Consider the following 18875-nt stretch of genomic DNA (forward strand, 5'->3'; position numbering starts at 1 on the left):
ACCACTCTTGATACTAGCGGTCGTTACAAGGACAGCTACAACAGCCGGATTCCTGTAAGCTGTCAATATGGGGATAGTTCCTGCCGACACGGCGAGCGTCACTGGAGAATGGATGTCCTGTTCTGACCCAGATCCTCGGGCTATTCTTAACCCTGCCGTCAGCGCCAACCACGGCCACATGACGTCACGGACCTGCCACGCTCTGCCGGCGGTGCTGTTTGTGCCACGATGAGAACTGGGCGCCAGTTCGTGCTGGGTGAGAATAATCCGGTGCGAACAGTTTACGCGGGTGGAGCAGGTCTGAAGGCATCAGGGCATCAGGGCATCAACCACTACAGTACGGCCGCTGCGCTTTGACCTCGCCACAAATCTTATTTTCGGATCCCGAAAACACGGAGAGCTCAACCCGCAGAATTAGCTTAAATTTAGACCGATCATCGATCGCTCAGGATCTTCACCTCGGAAATGTTTTGCTGTACTTCAAAGTAAACCCGTTCAGATTACGAAAACATTAACATTGTTACTGACGATTTAACCAGAGAAAAACGTGCACGCTATTTACCCACGGAGAAAAAAATTTTTTTTGAATATGTGTATACTGGAATTATGACGATTACACCAACTGAAATCGTCCTGGATATATAAAAATATGATATTCTTATTCTTATTCTTATATGATATTCTTTCCTTCTTATGATATAAAAATACCATAAGAAGGAAAATATTGAAGGAATCACCATAAGCGTATGCTTTCTGTTGCTTTGAACACTGTGCCGACAGAGAGGCAGTACAATATTGCACCCGGACAGGAGATCAGTAGTAGCAATGCCGGTTTACATCAGCAGATCGTGCTGTTGTGCTACGCAGGCAGGTAAGGTAGTTTGTTCACGTAAAATGGAAACCCACACGACGACAAAAGAGTTACAGGGAGGTAAGAAGAGACGAGTGCTAACTTTCCGAAATAATATCAATAAAGCACGTGTAGTAAAACAGTGGTTTGCATTAACTAGAAACAACAAATGTAAGAAGCTATTCTGCGTAGACTGTAGCGTAAGATCTGTCATTCTCTGTTATAAAAACGCAAACAATGGAAGATTGTTTTGCAACGGTGTTTGTAACTAATGTTCAAAATAACGACGGCGGGGTGTCATGGTTGTGCATTACACTCTTTAAGTAATTTTGGAATTTACAACTAAAACAGATCTTGTAACAGAACGCGATTACGCAATAGATTTATGATTTTTTAACAGGTGGTATTAATTTATTCACTCAGCTCCTGGCTTTTGTCAAACTCGAAGCCTCTGCGAAATTCTGGCACCGTCCTCATTAATTAAGAACGCATGTTGTTACCTTAGTTTGGTGACGCAGGTGGTACTGTTATGACAGAAGCGTGTGCATAATGTTAATCGATCCTTACAAATGCAAGTCGCTTTTCAGTTCCGACTTTAAAATACATGGGTTCAAGTGAGGAGTTGGGTCAACTGCAAAGGAGCACGTAAAGGTTAATTCCACACTTCAAAGTAGAAAGCAGAAACACGCTTTTTCGGCTCTCCCCTACAGAGGTCTCTATAGCCGAAACGTTGTCTCTTCTCTAGTTTCAGCGTGGAATTAACTTTGACGTCTTCTATTAGTACATCTATACGTATATTACTGAATGCTTTCTGGTTCCACTTGTCCTGTTTTCTTCAAAATAAAGTCTTAAAATACCGTGCTTCTATTAAACATAAAACCTGTGTGTCTGCAAAAATAGACTCCACAGCGAATAACTATATTTTTTTGTGTATTCATCAAATTAAATGACGAACACAAACCGTATGACAGCAATGTTTGTTTTTAATTTCGGTATCAACAGTGTTACCTGTGTGTATAAAATCTCATTATCGCCGTTAACGTTAAGATTGTGTTGTTAGGTAAAGCCTATCCTGTCGATAGGTTGTCTGATGTCAGCTACCAGACCTTGAAGATAACCTCAGAGGAAGTATTGTCACGACTGAAATCAAACAGCGCTTCTGAGACTGAATGGTTGGTGCTTCCTGAAGGGCTGACGGTCAGACAGTTTTTTTTTTTAGGATGAACTCTCAAGTGAAAGATGTGCGTGTGCCTATTGTTTGACAAAATAGTATCTTGTAACGGAATTCAACAGAGTTTCTCTGGGAAGGGGGCTCCGTGTGGCTGAGTTTGTTCGATTGTGGAAGGGTGAGCATGTTATTGAAGGTGGCTTGCTCATTTAAATCAAACCCACCTTCAGAAGTGGGAAGACGGAACTGTAGTAAAGTGATATACTGTAGGAATGTATAAATGTTGTAATTACACGCGATAGTCCACACGGTGGCACTACCCAGTTTCCAAGGTTATAGGAGTCATCCGGATGTTACAGTGTGGGTGGACAGCTGGAGAAAGCTAGCATGAGAGAAAGGTGTCAGATCGGTAGTGTAACGAGCTGAACAAACTAACTTTTCTTTAATACACAGTTCATTGTTCCACACCCGCCTCCATGTCATTCTTTGCTTCATGCGAAGATACAACAGGAACTGTGTCCATGAAGCTCTGCTTGACCAACAGGTGAAAATCGATCAGTCGAATGTGTCTCGTCTTTCGCTGTTTGGCGACGATGACCCAGCGCACGCGGTGCTGGCTCTTCTGAGGCCCGAGAACAAGACTCAAGGTTAGTGCTGGCCGCAGGCGTGCGACATTCGAGTTGCAGGTCATTTATTTCATGGAGGAAGAAAAGTGCTTTTCTCTGCTTGCTGGTGCAGTGCTGGCTCTGTATCTGGACGGGACATGGTGGCCTCTGGACGATGTCCTGAAGACGTCCGATCCCTCCAGAGCTGGGCTGGTCACGGTAAGTTTGACATTGTCTAGCGCAGTGGTTCTCAAACTTTTTGGACCAAGTACCACCCCTAATCCAACCAAAGCATCCAAGTACCACCTACAAGTCATCATCTCATAGGAACCCCAGAAATTCTCAATGACCAACATGAGCGCATACACACACTCACACATACATATAATAAATATTATAATAATAAACTTTATTTGATATAGCGCCTTTAAAGGTGGCTTCTCAAAGTGTTTTACAGAAAAAAAAACATTAACAACAACTAATAAAAAAGCACCATTTCACTGAGAGGGGTGAGCCTGTTTAGTTGAGCAAAGCAGATGTGAATTAATTTTTCGAGCCTTGATACAATTCAAAACAGAGCCTAACAGATATTAAATCGTCAGGCATTTTCTTGACGGCATAGGTCTCGCGGTGGATGTTGTAATGCGTACGTTAATTTCTGGAGCAACCTCTCTAATTCGTGCAACTACACCGTTATGTCGGCTTGTCATTGCTCTAGCACCGTCTGTACAAACTCAGACGTATTTTATCCAGTCGAGGCCATTCTCTCCGATAAATTCATTCAGAAGCTGAAATATGTGCTCTCCTGTAGTTCCTGTTGGTAGCGGTTTACAGAACAGAAAGTCTTCATGGGACATACCCTCAAACTCATATCTAACGTAAACGAGCAAATTGGCCAAATCGACTACAGGCTCATCTAATTGCAGTGAAAAACATCTGCTCATCTTAACGCGCTCTATCAGTGTACTTTTGACATAATCCTTCATTTCAATAATTCTATGAATGACTGTGTCTTTCAGGGGGAGGGGGGCAGCAGGTCGAGCTGTTTAGCAGCTTTTTCTCTACACATAATACGTGTCAGCTCTTTTGCCAACGGTAAATAAGGTTCTTCAAAAATAGTGTAGCTTACCTGCTTTAGCAATCCGCGAGCTTGCATTTTTCCGCGTTTCCGTTTTTGTTTTCGTATTTATTTAAAGTTTTTATTTCATGCGCATGGGAGCGAAACACAGAGACACTCGGTGTATTTTTCTCAAATTAGAACAGTTCTTAAATATTTTTCTGTTATCACGCTTTCGTGTGCTCACAAGATTACCTGTGTTCGTAGCATGTATTTCTATGCATTCCTGTGTTTACAACGTTGGCATTGTTCCAAAATCACACACATTCTCCTTTCTCCCTATTTGCTGGAGATACAGTAGCTTTTTTTAAATGCCAATTGGTCACTTGCATCCGTAGCACGCATTCCTATAGAGTGGTATAGAATTACAGAGTATCTCTTGTGTCCACTGAAGTATGAGCGCGCACTGTATCGTAGTACGTAGGCTGCATATTCGACACGTATTAAAATACAAAATATGAAAACCCGTCCCGATTTTTCAGCGCACACGACACAGTTCCAGGGTCATTTGGCGTACCACCTGGCGGCACTCCACGTACCACTGCCGGTACGCGTACCACAGTTTGAGAACCACTGGTCTAGCGATATCATTTCTGAGCTCAGCATATGGATGAGATTGAGTTTTAGATGATTTGTGGAGGGGCTGAAATAATCCTTCAGTTTGATCCGCCCATCTGCCTCTGCGATACAGCCTACCCTGTGGGAATGCTACAAAGTTTTATAAGTCAGAGGAGGCCAGTCGACTAATGTCTAATGTTTTTGGGTCATCCTAGCCGATTTATCCAAGGATTTCATCCAGCTGTTTTTCAGAAGATCCAATGTTATTGAAACGGATTCCTTGGGATCCTTCTAGAAACAGCCAGATGCGCTTGTCAAATCTGGTAGCTGTCAGTATCCAAACAGATAGAACACCTTCAGGAAGCACCAGTGACCTTCTACTGTTTTATATATTAAAACGCGGGGTCATCTCTGTCCTCATAAAACAAGCTGCAACCCAGCGAGCTGTGACTCTTTGTGCTGTAGAACTGCTTGGATGTTACTGTATGACCTGACCTGACTCTTGTGTTGGAAGAGTGTGCTTTGTATATTGAAGGACCCAGATTGGGGAACTGATGAATATGTACAGATGGTTCCAAATGGAACTGAAACTCAGGCAAACAAACTGCAGTTTGAACAGCAGGAGGCCACCTGTCATCAGGACTTACACTGTAAAGGATCTGGGAGCTGTGGCACCTACTGTACATCTAATTCCCTGCTGCAAAGCTTTGCTCTGCATCTTATAACTATGGTACGTTATCACTGATTGGTGCTACAGCCTCAGTATTTCAATGTTATAAGTTTCTCCCAGGAGAAAAAAAGTGGGTTTTTACTGATTTAAAATGAGAGGCACAACCCTCTATACCTTGAGAAGGCCTGTGTGTGCTGCACCCATGGTTGGAAATGACCAATCAACGTGTGTTATGAGAGGCGAGATGCTGGCTGTACTGTACGTTACCCTGCGGGGTTTTGCAGGTGCGGTCGATCGGAGAGAGGGTGGTGCTCTTCCTCCTCAGCCAGGTTGTTTTCGGGGCCCTGGAGAGACCCGTGGACGAGGACATCTACTTCACGCCCCACCCCGCTGGGGAGCTGGGAAAAATCCTGTGGCGGGACGGGGAGGCGGCTGGCTTTTACACCATCAAGAGGAAAGGTGCCTGGAGACAGGGATACGAGGTGGAAGAGATCGTGTGCCTGTCACGCTGGTTGGGTTAACAGTCGATCACAGAAGACAGCAGTATGGCTGGGTTAGTTAGTTCGGTTGTGTAACGGGAGCCGGTCCAGGTCCCTGTGAAGTGCGTAGTTAGGACCCTATGTAGACGGTATGATCCAGAAGTAACTGGGTAAGGACAACAGGGAAAACATGATGGGGATCGGGGGAGGATGACAGACATGGGGGCGTGATGACAGTGATCCGGTGCTTGGGGGGCGTGGCGCAGGCAAACATGTCCAAACTGTCCAAAAAGAGAAACCGGGGAGCAGTCCAGGGTCCAGGTGCCGGGAGAACCATCCAAGACAAACAAGATTAAAATCCGGAATGGGATCTGGAAAAAGAATAGGGAATTAAAAACAGGGTAACGAGGCCAGGCATTCCGAGCCCCAGACTCAGACGGTCAGGACGCCGTGATGAAGTCTATGCCATCGGGTCTCTCCTGGACCCGCTGGTAGGTGGGCTTCTGGGCGTCCATCTCCCAGTGCTGAACCAGGAATAGGGGGAGTGCCAGGCTTATATATTGGCAGACAAAACAGGGGGCAGGTGCACATAATCAAGTAAAATACGAAAGGGTCGCAGAGCCCTTAAGAGAAGGGATGACGATCGTGACAGGTTGGGTCTGTAGCGAACATGTATAGCAGGGCTTAGATCACTGATACGCATTCCTGGTCCTGGAAACCTGCAGGTAAGTGAAGACCTGGTAACAGTGGTAATCAAGACTAATCAAGTGAAGAGGTGATTCAAATACAGTGGTTAAGCGTCCAGGGGGAGGGAAACCCAAGGACCAGGGGAGAACTCCAGTAGCTTAGGAAAACAAGACAAGTTTGGATGATCTCAGATTTCCCTTCATTCATAAACCAGAACTTGGCAGCTCAAAGTCTTTTTCTCATACTTTTGGATGCCTGAGGGATATATAATATAAATCCTGCTGACAAGATTTGTTCTACACCTTGTCAGATACAGAGGGTAGATGTGCTGTATGCTCCCAGTGAGAACAGTAGGAATAAATACATTACATTCCCAGTCCTGATAAGAGATTCCTCTTTAGAAGTAAAGCTGTATACTTGGGTGAAAAAGACAAATCCTAGCAGCCTGTCGTCTCCTCCTTTTCCTTTTTAAGCTGTGCAGCTTAGCAGAGTTCAGCAGCGCACGCCTCTCACGTCACTGATGTCTTCTTCACGTCGCTCTGCAGTTGTTATTCCTGTCTTCCAAACACACACCCTCCTATTCTCCAGGCAGCCTGTGTGACAGCTGCACCAGCCAGAGCTACACGCTCCCCGTCCTGGACACCCTGTTTGTGAGGAGACGGTGGCGCAGGGCAGGCCTGGCCCTGGGCATGCTAGAGGACTTCTGTAGCTCCTTTGCCAGCGAGGAAGCCCTGGGGATCAGCTGTCCGATTTCTGCCAGCATGTATCAGGGTAAATCGCTCGTAATTCATGGTAGATGGTAAAGCTATTCTGTGCTGACAGGATCTGACAGCCCTCGGCCTCTGGTGAATTCTGGAACGGGTTTTAGCCATGTCTGCAGCAGCTCAGAAGCAAAGCCTTCTCCCCCATGCCTGTAGCTGGCTGCTTGGGTGCCAACTCTGATGGTAATTCTGATATTTCGTTTGCATTGCAGAGGGTGGTTCATGAAATTTGATCGGCTGTGAAATTGCGTGCTTGTTCAGTAAATTGTCTCAAGGGCAGATATGGGTAGTGATGCATCCTCTCTAGACCTTCTCAGCACCAGCACAGATAGCTCATACTGGGGTTTTAATGTCCTGCTTATAACAGATAGGTGGGATGGGTGCAGCACTCGTAATTATTACTTTTCGTTCAACTATGTTCACACTGTTTAAGGAGTATAATAAAGGCTACAGCTGTGTTAAGGCCTTAGACTTAGAGTTGGACCTTTAGTCTTTCCTTATTAATGGGAGGTTTTTAAACAAGAGGCCATTCAGCCTCTTGTTTGTTTTTTTGCACCTACTAGATTCCAGGATCTCATCCAGCTGATGCCATGTTATCGGTTTCATCAACATGGCTGGGAGGCTTGTTCCATATTTCCAGAAGCCTTTGTTTAAAGTAGTGCCTCCTGTTCTTCTCCTTACTCAGTTTCTTCTGGCTTGCAGTCTTAAGATCATAAGGTACCATCCATTCAAGAACTGACTCAATAAGCAAACTGTGAACATATTTGTCAGAGACATTTATGGTGAGACTCAATCCAAAAGCTGCTTACAATTCAAAGCTGTGAAAACATCTTGACAAAAAACATCTTAGCCTACTGTGTACTACACTCAGTACACAGTACTTTAATAACAGAATTCAACGTGATTTCCTGTAGAAGTGAAATAACCCCAAACTCTCTATGACGCCTCCGAGATTGAGAAAACAATGCATCTCTCATCACAGCAGTGGTCACTGCTAATGCATGACATTTGTACAAGGCAGGGCTGAGATTCATCAGGATGTTGTTATTGTGGTGACATACGCCGAATGCAGTGCACTTTATTTTCTTAATGTAATAAAATATTTTAAAGTACTTGTACAAACTGGTAAAAAAACAGCAGCAAACAACAGCTGTCTGATGCCGTCCCTGAGACTCTATGAGAGAGCTTGCTGCCCTGTCCTGACCGGTTTGTGTGTCTCGCAGTGTGCAGGAAGTTCCTCCTGGCCCATGAGGAGCAGCGGGACCGCCTGTTCGAGGTGGAGGCCCCTGGGGGCTGGAGCCAGAGGCGCAGCGTGTGGCTGCAGGCCCGGCCCGGCGGGACAGCTGCACACCGTGAGGCTCGCACCCGTGCACGAGATCACCTCTAGCCCTGGCGACACCTGAATCCCTGCTCAGAACCACTGCAAGTCCATGAAAGCTCAGAAATGTAAAAGAAAGATCAAAAACATGAGCTGTCTTAGTGGCTGCGGGGATGCTGATATAGAGGTGTGGGTGGGTTTAGAGGCCCTTAGACCCTTGTGGTTACTATTATTTATCCCATCAAAGGATCTCATACAGTAATATAATTAATATTCAACTTTTTCATATTTTTGACCATTTATGGTAGATTGAGAGATAATTTACTCCCCTTTTTTAGAGGAACAGATCATTCTCTCATTTTGAAAAGCTGTAAAATTTAGGCACCTTGATTTTATGTTTGGAACATTTCTGAGCAAGACAGAAGTCCATGGTTACCTCCGGATCAGTCTGGCTGTGCCAGTTTTCTTTCTTATTCATGCATTGTGTCTAAATTGTCACTATGTGCATGTTTCTTTCAAAATAAATAATTTTCAGTTACACATTTTTACAGCTAACAATATGTAAAATAAATTGCCTTAGTAACTTGTTTATTGTAAACTATATTTTTCAAGCACAATAGCCATCAGGCTGAGGTAGCCTCTGGTAATTCTCTACCATCAAAAGTCCATGTGCTTTTACTCTGTGAATGTAGATCTGTACAGGCAGTATTCTAGGGTGCTACACTTTAATCAAGGAAGCAACTTGGCTTGCTTATTGTCAATTCCTGTGTGCATCATCTTGCCACCTTTCAAAAATGATTAAAGGTTTCTTGTCATGTTTTTTTTAACCTTGTATGTAATAGAATGACAGGTGAATTTAGGTTCACCTGTGTCAGTACATACTGTGTGCAATAGGTCAGTGTCACCTGTGTCAATATGTACTGTGTGCAGTAGGTCAGTGTCACCTGTGTCAATATGTACTGTGTGCAGTAGGTCGGTGTCACCTGTCAGTACGTACTGTGTGCAGTAGTTCAGTGTCACCTGTGTCAATATGTACTGTGTGCAGTAGGTCAGTGTCACCTATGTCAGTATGTACTGTGTGCAGTAGTTCAGTGTCACCTGTCAGTATGTACTGTGTGAAGTAGGTCAGTGTCACCTGTGTTAATATGTACTATATGCAGTAGGTCAGTGTCACCTGTGTCAGTATGTACTGTGTACAGTAGGTCAGTGTCACCTGTGTCAATATGTACTATGTGTAGTAGGTCAGTGTCACCTGTGTCAGTATGTACTGTGTGCAGTAGGTCAGTGTCACCTGTCAGTACGTACTGTGTGCAGTAGGTCAGTGTCACCTGTGTCAGTATGTACTGTGTGCAGTAGGTCAGTGTCACCTATGTCGGTATGTACTGTGTGCAGTATGTCAGTGTCACCTATGTGCTTTAGGGTTTTGTATCTTTCACGACCCAAGTACAAGAACAATAACTGAGGTGTGTGTGACATATCTGCTTCTTCCTTCTTCCTAACAGTTAAAATAATCCCACTTGATGATTGAATCTGTACTTTGCCTTCACCAGGAAGTGCTGAGGTGCTGAGTGCTGATCCATCTGGGAGCCGCCCGTTGAAATTGGATGATGGAGAGCAAACTGCTGTGGTTGAGCTGACAAAGGTGAAGTCTAGGTCTTTGTAGTTTTCTTAAGTTCCTGCACAGCTAATGAGGTGGAGAGTATAGGTGCAGGTTTTCCAACCCAGTCTTGTGATCATATAACATATTAATTTCCTCAATTAGCTGAACTTTGCCTCTTTACAGTTATGCTACAGAAAGTAATGAGGAAGCTCAATCATTAATATAAAATACTGACATTTCTAGCAAACACTGTGAAACTGGGAGAGCACCTGGGTTTCTTAATGGAGTAACTTTGTCTCTTTGTCCTTGAAACCAGTTAATTAGATGACATTAGATTATTTGATTATTATAGTTACAGTATATTGATCATTATGAATGAGTCATAAGTAGGTCTTATTTTCCTATGAAAACTAAAGATTAGCACAAGCACTGTTAAGTACCATTTTACAGAGGTTTATGTAAACAATAACAAAAACTAGTAACACAGCTCAGTTATAAAATAGAAGGAATTTCTACAACCAGCTTGATAAATTCTTGCCAGGAAAAAGTTCTATTTTATATCATGTACTATTATTATTATTATTTTATCATATTATAAAAATATGATTACTGAGATAATATATTTTCATATGCTGTTTTTTTTCAAACAAATTCTAGCAGATTGAATCTGACCAACCGTTACCCAGAGCTGGCAGTGCTGCGTGTGAAACTCCGAGAGGCAGGGGTCACAAACGGACAGGGCGCAATGCTACAGGAAACACAGTCTCCAAACGAGCTAAGAAATCAGAGTAGGAGCTGGGACACAGGGGGTCTGATGGGCTTTAATAATCCGAGCTTGATGAGAAGAAACATGATCGGGCCCGAGACAAATGCAGCCAGAAACACCAGCAATCCTTTGGTTTGCTCCTCTGAAGGTAAAACGTGAAGCAAATTGAGCCTTGATTCTGTTTTCTTCCCTATTCCCTAGTCTGAAACATGTCTGGCATTTTTAATAAACAATACTATTCTAGTTTGCCCGTGGGAACTGTTGACTGCTTGTCAGATGATAATAAGAACTCCATTCCACACAGTTACACAGCACTGTTCACCCCAAAGGAAGCCACATCCCTTTACTCACATCATCCCCCACTGACGTGCAGCCCCACACTGGGTCAGTGAATCTGGGCCAGCAGCCTCGCAGCACAGCACACTGGGAAGGGGTGAGAAACCGCTTCACCACTGGAATCAAGGTGGACTTCAGGGAGGCCAGACTGTACAGCCTAGTGTGGAATTTAGCTAGAACACAGTGGTCAACACCCCTACTCTTTTGAACAGGGCCTGGGGATCTTTAATGACCAACTTATCAGGAACTCAGAGGACAGCACCTCTTTCAGTACAGTGTCCCCTTTTACCATACTGGGATACTTTTACCATTCAGGGAAGAGGGAAGATGAAAGAGTGCCACCTACTGGTCCACCAACAGCACTACAGCAGCAGCCTGGTTTTCCCTAGAGGCCTCCAGCCCAGGACTGACCAGGCCCAGCATTGCTTAGCAGCTGAGATCTGACCAGATAACGGAAATTCCTGAAAGGGAAAAACGGGGACAAAAAGACAAGGATCAGAAGCAATTGTCTGTACTTTCTGGGGTAAAGAGTTCTACTGTTCATGCATATTAGTAGCTCTTTTATGCAGGAAATGCATTGGAATAAATACACCTAGAGCTGCATGGATTTTGTCTGATAATTTCTTCACTACCTTTGCTTTTTGGATTCAACTTATGTAAACTATACTATCTTAACTAAATTTTTTGTAAAAAATGTTTTTTCTACACGCTTTTTATATTGATTAAATATGCATAAGTGGGGCATTCTTAAACTGATGTCAATAATTTACTTATATAATATTAATAATAATAAATAACGACATACAATAGTTCTATTGGGTATCGCTCTGGTCAAGCATGACACGCTCAGCCGGTAGAAACGCTTTACAGAAATGTGTCTTTAAATTTTCGGAGAATGGCGACTCGTTCATTGGAGCATACCATACTAAACGGGGGACTAATGAAATTAGTATTCACTGGTTGTTTTTATTTGCTTTCCAGAAATCCTGTGAGCTTCTCATTCTGGATCTGTGAATTCAGGGAAAAAGGGAAAACGCGATTTAACTGAAACGGTCGCAACCAGATGTAGATGTGAAGGCGGCACGATACTCGCCACCCCTTAAGGCCTTACGCGTCTGTTCCCTTTGTAGGAGGAACGGGGCGTGATTGTAAAGTTAGGTGTGGGAAGACAAAATAGAGGAAAAACATACAGTCTTTTGTTTTCTTACATAGGTAAAAATAGTATTTTGTGCCATGAGTCGCATTTATCACAACACGGCGTTGCAGAACAAACCCGTCAACAATGAGAAGCTAACTAGTGTGTGGCAGCCTTCCACTTATCAAAGGTAAAACCCACTACAGTGCTGTATACTTTAAATAGGCTCCAGCAAACTTTTCCCCCATCATCAGTATCGACGAGACTAGACAACTGGGGCTCAGTTTTACGTCGTGAGTTGCCGTAATTGGTGTTGAATCGTGAGTTGCCGTCTTCTTTGAAACAGGATAAAAACAATTGCAGAAAAAATTCATTCATTTCAGTTTTGCAAGAAAATGAAAAAAAAAAGCATTTTCAGTGCGGCACCATATCGGATTTAAAGAAGTAGTTTTCAGGCAGACTCATAAAGGAAGCGATGCATTAAATCGTTAGTTATTTTGTCTTTGTTTTGCGTTTTAGTTCAGGTGCTAAAAAGTTGTGTCTGCATCGAAGACTGCGCAGTTCGATTGCGATGTAGCAAGCGAGGCTACACTGTAGCAGGGACAAGTTTAAACTGCAGCGGTGGCTTTCTGGCGGGTCAGTGCTGTCTTGATCTCCCCAGGGGTGCTGGTGTGATTCTGGAAGGGAAGTTGGTTGATGTGTCCCGTCACGTCATCTCGGACGCCAGTGGCCGAAAGGTATGTATGACTGTCCATGTGTAGTTTTTTTTTTCAGTCTCGCCACATAGCTATAACGTGATGATGTTCGTAAGCAGGGGACATGGGATAATAATGTAAATCATCTTTCGAGTCTGGAAATGTTATATCCCGTTTTCAAACACGCTCACTGTTCCCCCGTACTTGTGGAGTCAGCTGGGAACGAAAAAAACCTGTTTTGCTGCCTTTAAATCCTCAGACGTGAAAGGGTTGAAATAATGTGTTTTAAGGTAGTCTCTGCCTGCTAAAACCCCCCAAAAGATCCGGCGACACTCGTGCCTAGACATGGAAGATGTTTCTGACAGGAAAGTGCATCGCGAACTCCAGATGCTTCAGTCGATTGAAAATTCCCTCTCGGCTGAGGGTCTTTCACAAACTCCACTTCTTGACTCACACAGGTGGACTCCGTCTCCACTGACAGGAACAGCGTTTGAGCTTTTTATTGCCAGATATAAAGAACGTGAATTCCCAACTTCTCTTAGAAAATCCGTGATCCTGATTTGATGTGTAAAGTGTTGAAGGCTTATCATAATCAGATGAGTAAAAAAGAGCTTTCTGCCTGTTGGATTTTAACAGCGGTGGGATGCTGTGTAAGAGAGATAAGAGATAAGATTTTATTGTCCCCGGAGGGAAATTTTTTTTGGACACCCGGCACTCCCGTACATTTAAATAGAAAAGAATGCAAAAAAGAGAGAAGAAAAACATTGCACCTTATACTATTACAAAAAATAAGAAAAACATTGCACATCATTCTATTGCACATGTACAGTATAACACATAACAACATGTAACATTGATAACACATCACAAAAACATATTGCACTCAAGTGGGTTGTAAGAGTCAAAATTGTGTTTATCCTTGACATTTGCGTCGACAGCTTTAATGGATAGTGGAACAAAGGAATGTTTGTATCTGTTTGACTTACATTTGGGAACCCTAAGTTGATATTCAGAGTTGAGGATGTGGGAAGGATCTGGTATAATTTTTCCTGCCTGTTTGATTAGGGATTTTTCAAAGATTGTCTGCAGGGAGGGGTGCTGTTTCACTCCCATGACTTTCAAAGCTGACTGGATGAGGCGGGTAATTTGCGATTTAAAATGAACAGATAGATTACCAAACCACACTGAAATACCATACCTGATAATGCTCTCGATTACAGCACGGTAGAAGAGTAGCATTACTTCCTGTCAAACCCCAAACACTCCTAGTCTTTGCAGGAAATATAAGCACTGCTGAACTTTGGAGCAAGCACTCTCAACATGAGTAGACCAGCACAGGTTACGGTTACCTAAGTATATGAGTCAACCTGATATGAGTCAAGTGATAAGTTTGTTGTGGATTACGCGTAGTAAGTAATGTCGATTTTGTGTGTTTCCAGTTAATTGGTGTGGTCCCAGTGTTGGAGGAAGATCTGACAAATGTAAAAAAAAGGCAGTGGCTGTTGTAATAGAAATAAGTCATCTTTTATTCCCACAGCCATCAACCCTGCTCAAATCTGGAGAATTGACTGTACATTTACTTTATATTTATTTCCTTTCTCACCATACATCTGTTATGTTTATGGTATGTTAGATGTATTGTGTGATGTGTTATGTCTTTACCTGTCTGCAAAGCAAATTTACCATTTAGACTTCCATACTTACTTTAAAATCCGAAGCAAGTAAAGTAAAGATCAGACGCTTGGTGCTGAAGTTCGGACCAGTAGCTGTTGAGCAGTCACTGGTTGCAGAGATGGAATGTATCAGCAGTAGCTAAATAAGAATAAATTATCACTGAAGTGACTGAAGGCAGTGCACACGCTGATGCCTCTCCCTGCTTGATGTGTGCAGGATCGCTACTATGTTCTATACATCCAACCCAACCAAGCCCACAGGAGGAAGTTTGATGCAAAGGGAAATGAAATTGAGCCAAATTTCAGTGAAAGCCAGAAAGTGAACACGGGCTACCTCATGTCATCCTACAGTAAGTCTTCCTAACTCCTGCACTCATTCCTCGTTCCCATCAGGCACTCAAAGCGTGACATCTGTAGGTTTCTGTGAGCCTCTTCTGGACCCTTTCTGTCGTGCCTGAGTGCTGGTGGGTGACTTTCAAAGAGCGTGCATCTCGTGCCGGTTTGAAAACACTGCTGCATCTATTTAACACATGCTTTTGATCTGTGAAATGTGTGGATTAAAAGAAAAGACAATTCAGTGATGTGTGGTCTAGACTGTAAAAATGTCTCTGGTTTGCAGATTGAGACTGAGGTCGCGTTCAATAATAATGACTTTTTTTATGGGGTTGTATTGAATTAGTACATAAACGAACGTCCCTGTTTCAGATAAAAGCCAATAAAAAGGCCAATAAAAGCATCATCTGCAAATACTGTATGTGAGGGGGAGCAGAATAGTAGCACATCAGCATGGAAAATGGAAGACGCTAGCAGACTGCAGGGCTGTTAACCTGTATGTGCACTCTGAAGCAGAGGAGAGCTGATGTTAGAGGGATGAAAGGAATGTCTTTAATTTCCAGAGGTGGAGGCAAAAGGGGTGACAGACCGGCTGTCGGACGAGGAGCTGCGGGCTCTGATTAACAAGGCAGAGCTGGTGAAGGTGACAGAGAAGCACACACCCAGCCAGTCTCTGGCCTTCTGGATCCCAGAGGGAGAGATGGAGAAGATCGAGCTGGAGCAGGGCCAGGAAATCCGATTGAAAACCGAGGGAGATGGGCCGTTCATCTGTAAGTGTCCGACCGGCGGAAGACCTGATTCTTTAACTGTGCTGCCATGAGAGGAACTCCTGAAGAACACAGTTTGGGTATGAAAAGAAGCACGATGCTTCTCAGTAGGTGAAGGAAATGAGAAATGTCAGGCTTAGTTGTTCAAGTCAGCAAAATTAAAATGTGATTTTCATTTGTGAGCACGGATATACGTGCTGAAATGTGATGAAATTTAAACTGAAGCCCTGCTTTGGTGGCCTTCTTCCTGCTCACAGTGAGTAGGTTTTCAGATGACTGAAAGTGCAGTGCATGTGCATTTTGTCTGTAGATTAAAATTAAAATGTATACATTTACAGCATGGTGTGGTTTTGACTAAACCTTTTTTTTTTTCCATCTACCATTCAACTTTGCACTTTAACCTTTAAGTGTGAATGTGTTGCAGATTCTTTAGCCAAGCTGGATGGTGGCTCAGTGACCAGGTGCAACTTTGCTGGTGATGAAAAGACAGGGGCCTCCTGGACGGACAAGATCATGTCTAACAAAGCAGGGGTGGGCGTGGCTGTGAAAGAGAGAGGGCCAGGAGAGGGCGTGGAGGACGATGAGTGGGTAAGGAGTACTGTTTTATTCTTGGTGACGTTTTTGCCTATTCTTAACATACTAATCTAGATGCTAAAGGGAGTTTCATTTCTATGCGCATTTCTGGAAGTCCTCTTCCTCGTGGTAAATGCACTTGGAGTGCCCTCTGTGTTTTTTCTTAGGCAGCAACACCTGCATGTGCATTATTTCGTATTTATTTTTGGTGTAACTCATGAGGGCGAGTAATGAGTAACTCATGTTGGATGAGGGGTGGTAGGATTTTTCCAGTTTCATCCTCACTGAGAGCAAAATGATTTCTTTCCTTATCACCAAATATCCAAAAGAAATATTCCACCAAGAGGAAAAGTCATTAAGCCACATTTTAAATGTGTGTTACTGCACACACTTTTCAGTGTTTCATTCCATCTTGGATTTTGTTTTTCAGGAGGATTGATGTGGATGGCAGAAGTGTGTAGGAGCTCTGTTTCAGCAGGCCTGTGTCAGATACGTGCGTGGTCCATCAGCTGTTACATTTGTCAGTTTATAACCTGACAAAATCACCAGGTTTCCTCTATGGAACACGCTTATCATGATAACACAAATCAAGGATATTTTCGGAACTGCTGAGTGATAAGAATTGTCTTCTGGAGTCTGTAAATACAGCCAGTAACATTTAAGACATTACCCTCAGACAGGATCCCCTCGGCACAGAATTTCTGGCACATGATCACAAATAAATGGGTTGCTCTCATAGTCCTGGTGTCTGAACTCATGAATCCCAAATCATGGACACTGCTAATGTCTGAAGACAGCAGCAGCTCCTCTCCTGGGCTACCAGCAGCCAACAGCCAATATTGTAGGGGTGTAACCCCGGCGTGCTGGCCAAATTTCCCATTGGCCCTTACCAATTGTGGCCTCCTAATAATCCCCATCTATGAACTGGCTTCATTACTCTGCTCTCCTCCCCACTGAGAGCTGGTGTGTGGTGAGCGTTCTGGCGCACTATGGCTGCTGTTGCATCATCCAGGTGGGGCTGCACATTGGTGGTGGTGGAGGGGAGTCCCCATTACCTGTAAAGCGCTTTGAGTGGAGTGTCCAGAAAAGTGCTATATAAGTGTAAGCAATTATTATTATTATTAGTATTAGTATTATTATTATTAATATTCCAGCAGGGAAAGTTTTCGCTGCTCTTCTGTCTGTGGAGTTTTCATTTTATTGAATCTGTTTCTTTTTTGCAAAATGTTTTCAGGCTAATTTAAAAGAATGAAATTCTTCACGGCACACAGATAAATGTAAAATATGACCATTTAATAGCATATTGGACTAATTAAACTTTAAAATCTTGGAGTTCAGTTTTAACCACATGCTCTATCAGTAAAAATATGTTAAACTCAGTGAAGTCACCTCAGTATTACAGAATGCATTCCACACTACAACCAGCTTTTATTCATCTTCACAATAAAGAAGCTTTTCCATCTTGGTGTTTTGCTGATTTTTCATGCTGTCTTTACATTATTGGAAAATGATTTTCTGTTAATATCATTGTATTGGATCATAAATGCATTAATGAAACAATTTACGAAGGACTGTCTGAATGCCTTGTAGCCCATGATACACATTTATTTTGTGTAATACACATCTGCTGCAGACTACTAGAAATGTTTATGCTTACTGTTTATCTGAGGGAGAATAACAGTGCTTGTAACTCTTATAAGGACACAAGATTATGTATACTTCTACAACCGTATTTAATGATGCTTCAGAATAAATAAATGTTTACCTCTATACTTTCATGGAGAATCATCTGAGTGTCAAGCTGTCCTTTAAACTGCTATAAATGACTGCAGCACATCACAGTTAAATTCACACAAATGTGAGATTCTTGTTTTTATACAGGATGTTTAGAAATTTAGTTGGCTGCTAAGATGGCACAGTGGAGTAGTGGGACTTGGTGGAAAATGGAACCATGGGGAACGGGTTCCCAGACAAAGCCAACATGGACACTAAGCAGCTTCCTGTGGCTGTTGGCCCTGTCTTTCCACACACCCAGCCTTGACAGACAGCAGGACTGCGTGTTGGTCTTGGCCATGGTCACTGCTGTAGTGTATGTGCATCAGACGCCATCACTTAGCGAGGCAGAATCATAGACCAGCTATTTTTCCAAGCACCCTATATGTTAATCTGTACTTTTTTGGAAGGATGTTTTAGAGTGTTTTCAAAGACGGGCCTTGGGAATTCAGTCCCGTGGAAATTTCTTCTGATGAAGGTGAATCTTCAAGGCACCTCCTTGAAGTTGCTCATCATAAATGCTTCTATTTCAGTTTCAATGTGTAAACTCTTACCGTGGTATTGCTGAGTTTTGTGAATGAAACAATTTTTACCTTTAATCTTTGCTCCAGGACTTTATTATATGTCGGCTTTTATGAGAGAATTTGCATGTCACTCCCTGTCTGTCTCTAAGGAGGCTGAAACTCACAATCATTTCCTCCTGTTCTTAGTTCTATAGGAAGAGTTTAATTAGTCTCACAGCATGTACAGTATACAGAGAAACGTGTCCAAAATCTATTAAAGTGATCTCTTCACATTTTCTCTCTTGCGTTTTGCCAAGTCATTGTTGGCAACTTTGTACCCATTTGCTGTATATCATGGTGATTGTTATTAATGTCATCACACAGAAGGCAATAAAACAGAATTGCTTTAGTCTAACATTGTATGAGTGGATTTATGCGGTACACGTAATGTGAGTGAACCGCACTGCAGTTTTTAAATTAACTCTCCATCTTGTCATCTGGGATATCT

General features: G+C 43.0%; 2 protein-coding genes across 2 annotated transcripts; both read left to right on the forward strand.

The window, feature by feature from the left end:
• Positions 1-825: 825 nt before the first annotated feature.
• fam169b (family with sequence similarity 169 member B) lies at positions 826-10820 on the forward strand. The gene is made up of 9 exons (XM_088920087.1): positions 826-931; positions 1911-2047; positions 2563-2665; positions 2757-2842; positions 5253-5427; positions 6723-6905; positions 8119-8247; positions 9764-9855; positions 10471-10820. The coding sequence occupies exons 1-9, from the start codon at positions 826-828 to the stop codon at positions 10603-10605; spliced, it is 1146 nt and encodes a 381-aa protein (XP_088776213.1). The 3' UTR covers positions 10606-10820.
• Positions 10475-17879, forward strand: arpin (actin related protein 2/3 complex inhibitor). The gene is made up of 6 exons (XM_088920091.1): positions 10475-12240; positions 12712-12787; positions 14636-14768; positions 15315-15521; positions 15943-16106; positions 16522-17879. The coding sequence occupies exons 1-6, from the start codon at positions 12149-12151 to the stop codon at positions 16528-16530; spliced, it is 681 nt and encodes a 226-aa protein (XP_088776217.1). The 5' UTR covers positions 10475-12148; the 3' UTR covers positions 16531-17879.
• Positions 17880-18875: the final 996 nt, after the last annotated feature.

Source organism: Atractosteus spatula, chromosome 7, assembly GCF_055471065.1.
Source record: "Atractosteus spatula isolate fAtrSpa1 chromosome 7, fAtrSpa1.hap1, whole genome shotgun sequence".
NCBI lineage: Eukaryota > Metazoa > Chordata > Actinopteri > Semionotiformes > Lepisosteidae > Atractosteus > Atractosteus spatula.